The 12,194-nt window shown below is 49.5% G+C and overlaps 1 protein-coding gene across 3 annotated transcripts in view; it reads left to right on the forward strand.

The window, feature by feature from the left end:
- Nucleotides 1-12,194, forward strand: part of CPNE2 (copine 2) — a 44,855-nt gene that overhangs the window by 13,754 nt on the left and 18,907 nt on the right. For all 3 annotated transcript variants that reach the window (XM_039558423.1, XM_010403458.3, XM_010403459.3), the window contains exons 3-5: nt 3,259-3,438; nt 6,494-6,568; nt 9,269-9,340. In XM_039558423.1, the coding sequence (XP_039414357.1) occupies nt 3,259-3,438; nt 6,494-6,568; nt 9,269-9,340 (327 nt within the window). The remainder of the gene's footprint in view (nt 1-3,258; nt 3,439-6,493; nt 6,569-9,268; nt 9,341-12,194) is intronic.

Raw genomic sequence — 12,194 nt, forward strand, 5'->3', positions numbered from 1 at the left:
TTTGGGATATTGTTGTGCTTCACACTGGCAGTAGGCAGGAGATAGAACTGTTGAATCTGGGTGTTGAAGAAGCCCCATCACTCCCAAGGTTACCTCAAGCTGGCTGGAGTTTTCATACCCTTCCTTCAGCCACCTCTTCCAGAATGGAGTTGGAGATGGGACCTCATGTTATCTCCTTCAGACTGGGGTCTGGGTGTGAAAGGACTGGTTTCCCTTGGTCCCTGGCTTCCAGTAGTTCAAAGAACATGGAAAGACCTGAAGTCCATCTCTGCTGCCTGTGCAGTCTCCTGTCCTGGGCCTGAAGGGGGATTTGTGTGCGTCGTGCTGCTGAAATAAAGCAGAGCTGTGGATGCCCTCTGCTCCTGGTCCACAGCATCCCTGAGCAGATGCTTGGCTCCTTCGGTACGGGATGGCAGCAGAGAGGGGAGGATCTGTGTGAAGCTGTGTGGCCCTGGCCAGCTCACAGCCCACTGGTGTTGATGGGTTTGATTCCCCGGAGTGCAGCAGGTGGCTATTCTGGGAAGACAGCATTTACTTTAGTCGTTTCTTGGCAATTAAGACAGACTAAGCGAGCAATTTCAAAAAAACCCTGCGATCGTTGGGTGTATATATAGCAAACTCACCACATTTCCACTGAGCCCCTCCAAAACCTGCCTTCTGTGCTGAATTAGTTTCTTTGGGACTAAGGTATGTGTTTGCTTTTTTTTTTTTTTTTTGGTTTTTTTTTGGAGGCTTTTTCCTGCTCTGCTTATTCCTGGCTCAGTAGCTCTGGCAGACATCCCACCATCCCACAGCCTGGTGCTGCCCAGGGATGCCAGCACAGGGGCTGCTTTCCAGAGAGGTCTTGCCCTGGGATCTGGGATGCACAGGCAGCTCAGCCTTGCCCAGGACTGGGTGTCCTGGCTGCAAGACACGGTGGAATGCCAAACAGGGCCATGGCATTGATGCCTTAGGTTTTAATGTTTATATTTTTCAAATTCTATACTGCTTAGTGTTAACTCTGAAGTTTCTTGTAGCCTGTTAATTTCTGCTCTCTCATGCTAGGTAGACATAACAAAGCCTCTCCGGGCCTGCTCTCCAAGGACACTCAGACCGTCCTAGTATAAACCAAAGAGCCTCTAAGGGGGGCAGCTGGAGGGGAAATTACATGATTAAACTGAAGCTTTAATTGGAGAATTAACCCTGATATGCAAATGAACCAAACCTATAAAAGTGTGAAGAACTCGTGACCTGTTGTCCATCTTGGGGTCCATCTTGGCAATAGCCTCTGGCTCCCCAGGGGTACCTTTGAAGGCTTTTCAAATAAATACCTACTTTTATTCCTTTACTCCTGTCTAGTCTCTGTTTCTAGGAGGCCTCTTAAGGCATCAGCATGGCCAGAGGCTTCATGCTGTCCCACAGAGAGATGGGATGGTCTTTCCAGACACTGAGGGCAGCAGCTTTTGATAAAATCACACTGGACAGTGCCTGTGTTTCCTTGTTTTAATAGTCCATGTTACCATATCCTGGGATAACAGGGTGATGTGGCAAAATGCCAGTGCTGTCATGACAGCTTCCACTGGACCAGGTTATTCAGAGTTGCATCCAACCCGGCCTTGAACACTTCCAGGGATGAGGCAACCACAACTTCTCTGGACAACCTGTGCCAGTGACTCACCACCTTCACAGGCAAGAATTTCTTCAGAATACCTAATCTAAACCTGCCCTTTGTCAGTTTGAAGCCATTCCCCCTTGTCCTGTCACTCCAGACCTTTGTCCAAATTCCCTCTCCAGATCTCTTGGACCCCTTTACATGCTGGAAGATTCTCAGAGGTCTCCCCAGAGCCTTATCTTCTCTGGGCTGAACACTGATATCAGTATGATACCAACTGTTGCTCTCCTAACAAAGCTCCTGCTTGCTTTGCATGCTGGAGGATTTTTCCCCCCAGCTGTGGGTGTTTCTTGTTCAGCTCTCAGGCTCTGCTGCCCAGGCCTTTCCTGCCCCTTGCAGCTTCATAAGGGTATTTTGTATGTTGGGCTCTAAACTTGTGCTGGTCTTACGACTTTCAGGGTGTCTGGGGAGGAATATGGGTCCTGACATTAGAATTCAGACTCTCCTTGCCCAATGACTTCTGGAAGTAAATAGACCAGCTTTTCTCAGGCTCAGTGTCCCAGTTTTCCCAGTTTCTAACACTTTGGCCAAAACCATGGGAATTTGTGCAAGCTCATGACAGGATCCCAGCTGGTGCTGCCACCCTTCCCAGCCCTCCTGCAGTGTGAGTTATGGGGTTTTGGAGGACCATTCCATTACTGGAGGGCAGCATTCTGGGATCTCTGTCATGACTGCCCTCAGGATTTGGTTTTTTTTGGCTCACACAAGGCTTTCTGTCCACCTGTGCCACGCAGTGTTGTAAACCCACACTTCCATCAGCTGTCTGCCAAGTTTCCTCTGCTCTTATCACTGCTCTTGGCCGTGGGATGCTGCAGAGAGCCGTGGTGCTTCCCCTCTGACAGCGAGTTCCCCCCATGCCTTCCAGTTTCCATCAGCCTCTCTGTGCCTGCCCTTCCAGTTCATCAGGGACATCACTGCTTCCAGCCTGCTCCCAATAGCTCGGAGTGACAATGCCTATTGAAGTTTTGTCTCTGAGCCCTCCCTGCCTCTTGTTTCTAGTAATGCTTGATGAAATCTATGAAAAAGGGACTGCAGTGATGGTTTTTTATCTTTTTTTCTGTGGAAGGCCAACAAAGAAGAAACCACATGGATGTTTTGGTTTGAGGTCTAGAGCGAAATGCTAGAGAGTTGTGTTCCGGCTCATCACACTTCTTGTTTTGCTTGTCCTTGTTGCTGGCTGCACAACCTGGAAGAAACAAGTTTGGCACTAGAGCTGTGAGGGTCTGGTTGAGGATCAGAGGTGTGTGAGAGCCTCAGCTCCTGGGAGAACAGGACTTAGACGCAAATGAAGCAATTCTGGCTTCAGTAATCCTCAAATCCCTGCCGAACCCTGGCTGGGTGAGTGCTTCCATCCTGGCTGTTGGATGGGGTGGGTTGTCCAGCCCTGTGTACCCATCCTCAGGAGACAGCTCTGCATGACGTGCCATTGTGTGTTTAGATGGGTCCCAGCTTGTGCAGCTGGGTGCCTGTGTTCAGGGACAGCACTGCTGAGGGCCTGGCCTGCTCGTTCTGATGGTCACCACTGGGTTTCTGGGTGGCTCTGGCTGAATTCAGTTTCAGTTACAAAGCTGTGATGCACTTGCCTAAATGCCTCTTTTTCTTTGCAGCTGGACCGGACAGAGACAGCTGTGAACAACCTCAACCCAGCTTTTGCCAAGAAGTTCATCATTGACTACCACTTTGAAGAAGTGCAGAAGCTCAAGTTTGCCCTGTTTGACCAGGACAAGTCAAGCACGCAGCTGTATGAGCATGACTTCTTGGGCGAGTTCTCCTGCACGCTGGGCACGGTGAGTCTGAGGTCCCTGCAGCAAAGGGACCCCGAAACTCATCACCCAGAGCGATGTGGGGAGATTGCAGCTGCTCTTCTTACCTCGTGCAAAGTTTTCTGGCTCCTTCCTGGAAATACAGATTTAATTCACTTGTCACACTTCAGCTATTGAGGTTGAACTGTTCCACATCAGGGCCACTCTCTATTTGTTCAAGTCTAAGGTAATCACAGTGTGGGTCTCTTCTGGTGCTGGCAAAGAGGCATCAGCTGGGGGCTTTTGGAAGTATCTCTATCACACCATGGGTTATAGTAAGGACCCTGATGACCAGTTGGATTTGGGCTTGGGAAACTTCCAGATATTTAAACTTCCAGATATTATCATGACAAAAGTTAGTCTGCCTTTCTATCTCAGTTTGGTTTTTCTCTTTCTGACAGTTTGTCCATTGTTGTTGTGTAGTAAAACATCCCTCCTGCCTGAGCATGTTGGTGCTGGAATGTGTCTTCTGCTTTTCCTGTGGAAAAGCTTTCGGGACACAAGGCATTTTATAAGTTTTGGAAGGTCTTTTCATTCATGAGCCCAGACCCTGTTAGAAGCTGGCAGCTACATTCTCCAAATGTCTTTGTCCTCTGGCTCAGAAGCAGGGAATGAGGAGGATTTTTTCCATCTTTTTGCAGCATCTGGCAGCTGAGGGCTGCTGTGGTACCTAGCACAAATGCAGAGGCTGGGAGAAACTGCTTGTGTTGTGCTCAGTGCTGGGATGGGGAGGAAGGAGGGACTGTAATAGATGGGTCAGCCTGGGGAGCCAGCCCAGGGTGCTCAGGGAGGCTCGTGAACGCAATTGCTTTGTTACACAGACTGCAGCATGGCAGGCAGGACCAGGGACTTTACCACTGCCAGCTCAAGAGCTTGACGTGTTGGAAGAGCACTGACATTTACAGAGTTTGAAGTTTAAAGGCTGGAGTTTTGGAAGTGCTCTGTGATGACCTAATTCTGCTCCTGCAGAAGTTAAGAGACAGTGCAGGCAATAGCTCTGGCCTGTGTTCAGTGGTTCAGCCCAAACCTATCCTTTACCATTCATTCTGCTGTTAGTTACACATCCAGCTCCAGTGTGGGGTAGATCAGCAAGGGCTGCTTGTGAAGGTCATGGCCTTGGTGGAAGCTGCAAGCAGAGGATTCACGGACAGAAGGAAACAGAACTGAAACCTTGCTGTTCATGAATGTGGCTCTGCAGCAGTCCAGGGCTCTGCGGGCCCATGTTGGAGAAGAACATTATCCATATGCAGTGGGGAGGCAGGTGGAAGTGTCTGAACCATCTCCTCCTGCTTGTTGGGTTTCCCAGATGATCTCAACCCTTCTGGTGCTTGGGAAGGTGATTATATCAGAGATGAGCCTGGACAGACCCTCCTGGGTCGTGGTAATGCCAGGGATGGGCAGCTGTTGGCAGGTCTCACATCCGGGGGATCTCTCAGAACAGCTGATGGTTTTGCCATGGTGGCATCGCTGTCTGCTGTGTCTTTGGGCACAGCTGGTAGGCTTAGTCTGTCAGAAAGAAGATAGCTTGGAACTCTGCAACCTTGCACCAGTATTTTCACTCTGCAAAAGAGAACTTGACCTGTGCCCAGTTTTTGCAGCAGTTCCCATGTCAGCTTCTTGGTGACTTTTAGTCCACAACAAGACACCAGCTTGGAATGGAGGAATCTTTTCATTTCCCTTTTTTCCTTGAAATCCTGTTAGCCTTCTTTCCCTGTGGCCAGCATGGGCTTGCAGCACAGCCCAGTCGTAGAGCAGAGGTGGACTGGAGAGGTGGCACGAGTGCAAGGATGAGGAGAGGGGTGAAGCGAAGTGGATGGGGGCTTGTGGGTTCAGCCACCCTGCTGTGGGTTTCCTGCTCTGGGTTTCCTGATAGCTGGAGTTTGCCTGGTGAGATGTTTCCATAAGGTCTCAGAAGAGGAGAGCAGCTGTGGGCAGCAGCAACTGCCCAGTAAGAATCTGACTTTTCAGTTCTGAGTTTGCATCGGAGCTCTGTCAGATTAGCTGGATTGCTTAGTGCAGCTAATGAGGGCTGTAGTAGGATTTAAAAGGACAGTTGGATCATTCCCAGGCCTGTAATGACCTCTGTGGCCAAAGGAAATGTAGCAGGGATTAGACTCCAGGCTGGAGGGTGTACATGATTCCTGCTAGGATTGTGAGGAGGTTTGTCCTGCCTGTACACAGTGTGGCACAGAGATCTGGTTACACTGGCTGGTGATTCCTGTCGATCAAAAGCTCTGGGACTTGGCTGTCTCCTCACAAATGGAAAGGCATTTTGCTTTGAAATTGCAGGAATCACAGGATCACAGAATGGTTTGGGTTGAAAGGGACCTTTAAAGCTCATCTAGTCTCAAAGGGGACCCACTAGATGTGGGATCAGGGCACAGGTAGTTCCAGCAGGTTGCTGGATCTCCATGTGGGTGTCTGCACCTCATAAGGAAAAACGACAGGTTCCTCAGATCTGAAGGAGACTGAAACTCACTGAGCTGGGAAGAATCTCAAGGGTTTAATTCATCTCCCAGTTTATTCTGTCTGTCCTGTTACAAACCAGAAGTGGAGGGGAGAACATGCCTTTGGGGCTGCTGACCCTGCACAGGGGGTCCAGAATGATGCTGGGGGAGAGCATCCAGCTTGTGATCAGGATCCACCCATGGAAACGTGTCCTGCAAGCCAGGTGCTGGCAGGGGTCATGTTAGAAATATGTAAAATGGGTTTGAGAGATTGAGTGCTGGTTTTTCTGGGAACAAATTGCAGTAGCTCGGTCTGTGTGAGGTCCCACTGATCTCCTCCACTGGTCCCTGGGTTCAGTGGGCAGCAATGCTTCAGCCTCCTGTGCCATCACTTCTCTGCATTGTGCACCCCGAGGGCTGGGCTGTCAGTGGTGATATTCCCACTCTCACGGTCATCCCTGGATATTGGTGCCTTTCTTCTACTGTTGTGAATGCTTAATCTGAATTAATTAACATGAGCAATGATCAGTTGCTTATGAGTCTGCTTTTGATCACTTGTGCTATAATGGCTTTATTGTCTTTGGCTTCTCTAGATTGTCTCCAGCAAGAAAATAACACGGACTCTCCTTCTGGGGAATGGCAAGCCGGCTGGGAAGGGGATGATAACGGTAAGTTTGCTCCTCTGTGTTATCTCTGACTGTGTAAAGGTGGGTGGGGACAATGCAGGACACTTGCACAGGGTCCAGGAGATTGGGGTGTATCTCTTGAATATTTTTTGCTTTACTTCTTGTTTTCCTGGCCACTTTGGTTTGTTTGGAGGATGGTTTATTTGGGACAGGGACAATCTTGCCCAGTGTCTGTCTGGTGCTTAGCACTGCGAGTCTTCAACTTCTGCTTCAGTCTCAGAAATAAAAAAGACCTCAGTCTGGAGAAGTACCAAGTAAATCTATGCTGCTGTTGTTTGTTATCTGGTACGAGGCGCCTGCTCAGATCTCCCTGGTGCAGTGGCAGGTAAGAGGGCTCATTCCTGTTCCAGGGATGGGTGATTTTGTTTGTAGGATGAGGATGTGCCATGGCAACAACTCTCATAGCAACAGCCACTGAGTCTGATGCAGACCCCTTCGGGCAGTGGCCTTCCTGCTGCGGATCTCTTTAGTGATGTTTTTTTTAAAAAGAAGAGACTAAATTTAGGTGTGTTTCTGTTCTACCACAGCTCCCATTTTTTGGATCTTGACTGTGTTACGGGTTTTGTGAGATGTGCAGCTGGGCTGCAAAGTTGTGGAAGGAAAGGCCAATAAGGAGTTAAACTTCTGTCAGGTTTAAAAGCACTGGAGAGGTTTAAAAGCCCGGGACCTGGTGCATCTCCACTGCTGTTCGCTTTAGAGGAATGTATTTTTCTCTCTTAATTGCTGCAGTTAGTCTTTAAGTGCGAGGGGAAAGCTGCAGTGAGGTTTAGAAGCGGGGCCATTCCCAAGGCTCTCTACATCCCATCCAATGATTGAGTGGGAAGAGCTGGAAAAGCTTCCAGTCAAGTTCAAAGGTTACATGCTTTAGAAAAAGGAAAGTCCTGTGTCATGAAGCATCCAAGGGGCAGAGACATCTGCTTCATTTTGCACAACAGATAAAATTTCCTGATCTGGGGTTTTTTGCCCTGGCCTGGACTAGGTGATGGCAACAGGGTCATGTGTGGTGGGCACCTTTCCTTGCTGCTTGGCATGGTGCTGGAGCACAGGCTATGGACACCACTGGAGGAGCAGGCTTCAGGGAGTTTGGAGCCAAAGCCTGACTTCCTTGCCCTCATTCCCTTCAGTTTTGCCCAACTATCCATTTTCTTAACTGAGGTGCCACACGGGTGAATGCAGCAGAAGAACCTCAGCTGAATGGATGGGACTGTGTGGGGTCCCTAGATTTGAAGAGAAAAGATCCCAAAGCAAACCTCCATGTTTGTAGAAGTCAGTCCTAAAATCTTGCTGCACACCTCTTCTGGACATAGCGGAGGGGATGTTGTCATTGTCCGTGCTGGCCAAGAGAAGATGCCACCAGCAACCTGTGGCAGGGTGGCACAAGGACATTCCTGGCTTGTCTGCACAGCCTGACTTTTACAGCCTACAGCCAGCCCTAAAGTGCTGGACCCCAACTAGGTATGCTTTGTGGGGCTCAAGAAAGGGCAAATTTCATCCGCCTCCCTACAGCTCCTCTTCCTCCTGCTGGTTTTGGTGACTGCTTACACCCACCAGGGACTAAGTGGGAGAGAAAAGTAATACCATGGCATGGCAGTAGGGAACTTCTGTATGGAGCAGAGGGGAAAACTGGGGGTTTTATGCAGTGAATGGATCCTCTGTGGACCAAAGAGTTGTGTCCGCCTTGGGGAGGCCGGGGGGTTGTCCAGGACCTGTGGCTCATCCCCTCACCCAGCTGCCCAGGCAGATGCAAAAGCTGCATCTCTGCCTCCTCATCTCTGCCAGCTCCCCAGCTCTCCTAAGTGCCAATAACCCTCTGATTGCTCGTTCTGTAGAAAATTGTCCCCTGGAGTTCTGCAGGTTTTTCTAAAAGCCTTGGTGTAATGACACTGCATAACTTCAGTGCAGGACAGCCCCTTGTGAGAGCCAGCAACCAGCCATGCTTGGGACACTGTGCACAAGGACAGTGTCCATGCTGTGCTCCTGGCTGTTCTGGTGCTGGCTCCTGCCCTGGGAGAAGGAGGAGGCAGGTGGGAATGCTGGGGAACAGCTCAGCCCACCCCAAGAGATAAGAGGAAGGAGAGGTGGGGAGCAGATGCTTGGGCAGAAAAAAAAAGACAAGTGATTCAGAAAATGGCTTGTAATAAAAGTGAATAAAATGTGGGGTTTTGTTATAAACATTCCTTTAAAATACCAAGAGACTGATTAGACCATATTCCAGACAAAACTGGCCCACTGGGGGTTGGCAGCTGAAGCCCTTCTAGAACACATGTGAATAAAGTCTCTTAAACTGAAGTGGTCTGGGCTGTGCTCCTGCCTGCTGCAGGTCCTCAGGAGCAATCATGGAATATTCATCCTTGGAGCTGCGTCATTAGGTAGTTTTGTGGAGATATGGCTCAAGTCCTGGGTTCCACCAGCACCTCCCCTAAGGGATGGGATGACTGTTTTTGCCATTCCCAGCCCAGAACGTGGAGGATGAGGTGGCACATCTTGCTGGCAAGGGTTTATATGGCTTCTCCTTCCTCTGGGCTTGGTCCTTGGAGGCTTCTCCAGGTCCTGAATGAGTCCTGGTGCAGAAAAGCCATGTGGGACCAAATCCAGCATGACACCTAAGAAAGGGGTTGAGTTTTTTACCAGAAGCTTTGTTTTTTGTGCTGAAAATGAATGCAGCCTTCCCTTGTCTTTCAGATAGCTGCCCAGGAGCTCTCAGATAACAGGGTGATTACTCTGAGCATGGCTGGCAGAAAACTGGATAAAAAGGTGAGTGGAGCTGTGTCTGGGGGATGCAATGTTAAACTTCTGTCCTTGGATTTAAAGAACCCTGCTTTGGGTGTAGCAGTGACAGAAAGCAGTCCCACTGGAGAAAGCATCAGGGTGAAACTGGGTGAGACCTGCTGGCTGCTGGGTACAGCTGCGCCTCAGTTTCCCCATTGTCATGGTATTTCCTCCTTCGTCACACGTCTTGAGATGGAAGGATTCTGTGTGGCACAGGAGCTGTGTAACAGCATGTCTCAGGGACAGCAGATCTGCTGCTTCAGTGGTAGTTCTTTGGAATTGCCTCCTGACAGAGCTGGAAGTTTTGATGCCCTTTGACTCCGTATCTTAGGTGTGCTGAGAGCTCCTGGCTTGTTGCCTGCAGCCCCTCTGGAAAGGGAGCAAACATCTGCATCTGTATCAAACTGTAGGGTCTGTCTTCTCCAGGGAAGAAGTGTGGATCTCACAGAGGCAGGTAACACACGAGCTTTGGATATGATGCACAGGAAGCACTGAGCCTCTCTGAACAGCGTCTTCTGACCTTACTTACCAGGCAACCAGAGCTATTCCTCTTGAACCAGTGCTGTTGCTAAGCAATCAATGGGAATATTATTTTTCCTTCTTCCTAGTCTCTCCAGAGCTTATTTTATTGGCAGGATGGCCCTCAGTTTTTTTGTAAACAGGGTAAAGCAAGCAGTCAGGCAGAAGGGTATTTGGTGGGGCAGAAGATGTGGTTCATCCAGTCCCATTGTTCAAACTGGACAGAGATCTGGTTTATCCGAGTGCTTTTTCCCACCTGTTGGAAATGGCTGTTTTCACACCCTTCTACTTACCTTGCCTAGTGCAAGGAGCCAAATGCCCCTGTTAAGAGGTAACAAATAACAACAGCTCCATTTAATCTCTAGGTGTCAGCAGAAAGATTGTGCTCAGTGACTGCCTGCTGTCACCAAGAACTAACAAGGTTTCTTTGCCAGTTCCCATACTGCAGGACAGAGTTGCAGTGCTCAAAGTCCTGCTCCTGAGCAAAGGATGCTCAGGTCACCTCATGCAAATTAAAATGGCCCTTGAACAAGGAAATTGAATGGAAAACAGTATTTTTGAATCATTTTTGGTTATGGGTGAAATGCAGCTGTGGGAGCTGGTTAAAACTTGTTTAAGCTTAGGAAAGACAGTGAAAAATTGAATAAACAAAAGAAAACCAAGGCTAAGGTTGCAGCCTGGGGAGTTATAGCATCCTGTACCACACAGCACAGAGCTGGGGAGCATGGCTAGAGGCTCAGACGTTATAGAAAGGGATTGGATCTCACAGGATTTTGTGGTGGGGTCATGGGATCATCTTTGGTGCACACACCGAGCTGAAACTGTGGGCATCCCTTACTGGCAGCTGTGCCACAAACGCTTCCTGGAGCTGTGCTCAGCCCCAAGCAGCTCCTTCTGCTGTGGCTACCCTGAGGCTGGGAGCTCTCTGAGGCTGCAGGCAGGGCCTCCTCCCCATCACGTCCATTCCCTCCACCTGCAGCTCACTACCTTGATTTAAATGTTGAAGCTGCAAGGCAGGAGCATGTCAGCAGCAGATTCAGCCTGAGGCTCTTGTACCTTATGTCAGATCAGTTCTTGGGAGAGTTGTTGAAAGATAAAGTGTCTTGCAGAAGAGGAGGTACTTCCACCTGGGACCAGCCATGTGAAGCCCAGAGCTGTCTGTGCCACCACAGTGGTGGGGACAGCAGGAGGGCAGTGATGCTTCAGCATGGCTGGGGGACAGCAAGTGCTGTGAGCCAGGACTGCTGCTGAAGGCTGTGATTTAGGAAGCTGTATCTGCTGGAAGTGCCAGCTCTGCCCTCCTTCTCCATGGTGTGTAAAAACCAGTTTGGATCATTTAGATTCCTGGACCAATTTGCAGATCGATCTGGTCTGCTGAGCTTCTTTGGTTGCTCAGTTTCCATTTCCCGCCAGGTTTGCAGGGGTGAGATGTGTGTGGGTTTGATGTTTTAAAATAGCAGCCCACAATCTTGTGGCTTGGAGGCATCTCCTACTCTGCTTTGAACAGAACAAGGCTGACCAGACTTGCAAGCCAGGCTGATCCATGTGGGATGGCAGCAGGCATCCTTCAAAGCTCCCCGCTGCCCTCGGAGCTGCTGCCTCCACCAGCCCACGCTGGGTTGGTGCTGATGAAGCTGCATTGGGTTGGAGGTTAAGTGAGCACAGGCAGGGTCAGGTACCCACCCCTGGTTCTTTAATCCATCTATGAAGCCTGAAAGTGCCAAATCCAGGTGGTGGGTGAGCAGGATCAGAGCTGTGCTATAACCATAATGCTGCAGAAGGAATGGCTTGTGTTTCTATCTTATAAACGTGTGAAAAAGGGTAGGAAAAAAATAACCTCATCTCACCAGGGAGCATCCCTGTGAGCCTTTATGGTCTGCTTCTCTGCAGAAGAATTTTGACTGAAGCAGGTTGTAGTTTCCCCAAGCCAAAACACTTTGCTGTGATTTACTTTTCTGTCTGGCTTCAGAAACAGGGTTTAGATAGAAATGTTGACAGATTTTCTGCTGGAACATCGCTAGAACCCATGTGCATCCCAGCTGCCATCTCCTGGGCTGGTTGTGGACAGGCGATCCTGGAGTGTCCATGTTTCCCCCTCCTCCATGCACAGCGCCTTGCATCCCCACTGCATCACTCAGAAGCCCAAAAAGCTCCTGTTCAAACCCACAGAGAGCTCCTCCAGCTCTTTGAAGGACTCAGACACCCATCTCCCTCTAGGAGGAATACCCAACTGAAATAACTTGAGCTCTCAATAGATTGTCTGGAATATTTGGGACTTGGTTTCTTGTTAGCAACTTCTTGGTTTTTTCTGAATGGGAAT

Source organism: Corvus cornix, chromosome 11, assembly GCF_000738735.6.
Source record: "Corvus cornix cornix isolate S_Up_H32 chromosome 11, ASM73873v5, whole genome shotgun sequence".
Lineage (NCBI taxonomy): Eukaryota > Metazoa > Chordata > Aves > Passeriformes > Corvidae > Corvus > Corvus cornix.